At 40.1% G+C, this 1,239-nt stretch overlaps 1 protein-coding gene across 1 annotated transcript; it reads right to left on the reverse strand.

Moving 5' to 3' along the window:
- LOC101343824 (olfactory receptor 10AG1-like) lies at positions 1–981 on the reverse strand. The gene has a single exon (XM_012559355.2). The coding sequence runs from the start codon at positions 940–942 to the stop codon at positions 1–3; it is 942 nt and encodes a 313-aa protein (XP_012414809.1). The 5' UTR covers positions 943–981.
- Between the last annotated feature and the right edge of the window lie 258 nt (positions 982–1,239).

Consider the following 1,239-nt stretch of genomic DNA (forward strand, 5'->3'; position numbering starts at 1 on the left):
TTATTTACACAGCAATTTTCTCAGAGCCATTATGACATCCTTGTTCCTTAGACTATATATCATGGGATTAAACGTAGGAATTAGGATAGTGTAGAAAAGAGAAAGCACTTTGTCAGTTCCTTCTGAATGTCTGGTGTAGGGTCTTAAGTATGTAATAATGGCTGATCCAAAGAATAACACCACAACCATCAGATGAGATGAGCAGGTGGAGAAGGCTTTGGCTCTACTTGTGGCTGATGGCAACTTCAGGATGAGGAAGATGATTTTACTGTAGGAGCCAAGTATTAACAGAAAAGGAACCATGACAAATAACACAACAAGTATGGAAACCACCATCTCATTTACAAAGGTGTCTCCACACGCCAGCCTGAGTATTGGGAAAATGTCACAGAAGAAGTGGTTAATTTGTTTAGATCCACAAAAAGGCAGAGAGAAAATCTGATATGTATGCTCTATCATAACTGGGATTCCAATAGTCCAGGACCCAGTCACCAACTGGATACAGACCCTGTGGTTCATAACTAGAGGATAGTGCAGAGGGTTACAAATGGCCACATAGCGGTCATAGGCCATCACAGCCAGGAGCAAACACTCAGTGCCTCCAAACATAAGGGCAAAGCACATCTGTGTAGCACAGGCAACTAAGGAAATTCTTCTTCTCTGGGTCCCTAGATTCATCAGCATTCTGGGGAGAGTAGCTGATACATAGCAGATTTCTAAGAAGGAAAAATTTGACAGGAAAAAATACATAGGGCTCTGGAGAGCAGGATCCATTTTTGTGATTAGAAATATGGTGCCATTGCTCATCAGGATAATGATATAGATGATTAGAAATAATCCAAAAAGAAACCACTGGAGATGGGGCATGTCAGCAAAGCCTAAGAGAACAAATTCTATCAGTTCAGTTAGATTATCTTCTCGTGGTTTTTCTTCATCACGCATCTGTGGAAAAGATAAACTTACATGTTCATTTCCTTTTACCTTTTGTATCTCTTTGCCTCTTCTCTAAATTGTATTGAGGAGTCTGGATAGGATTTTATGATCAACGTAATTGTCTGAACTTAAAGAATGAAACTATGTATGTATGTCCCATGCCCTCGTGTTAAGTCACAGTAAGCAATCCCTTCAAATTTATCTTTAGATCATTTCAGTGTAGTTTCAGAGCACAGCCCAGAATAAATCAAGCTATACCTAACTGCAGAAGCACTGGTGCAATTGGCCACTGCTGGAGTTGACCTT

The sequence above is a fragment of the Trichechus manatus genome, unplaced genomic scaffold (assembly GCF_000243295.1).
Source record: "Trichechus manatus latirostris isolate Lorelei unplaced genomic scaffold, TriManLat1.0 scaffold00236, whole genome shotgun sequence".
NCBI lineage: Eukaryota > Metazoa > Chordata > Mammalia > Sirenia > Trichechidae > Trichechus > Trichechus manatus.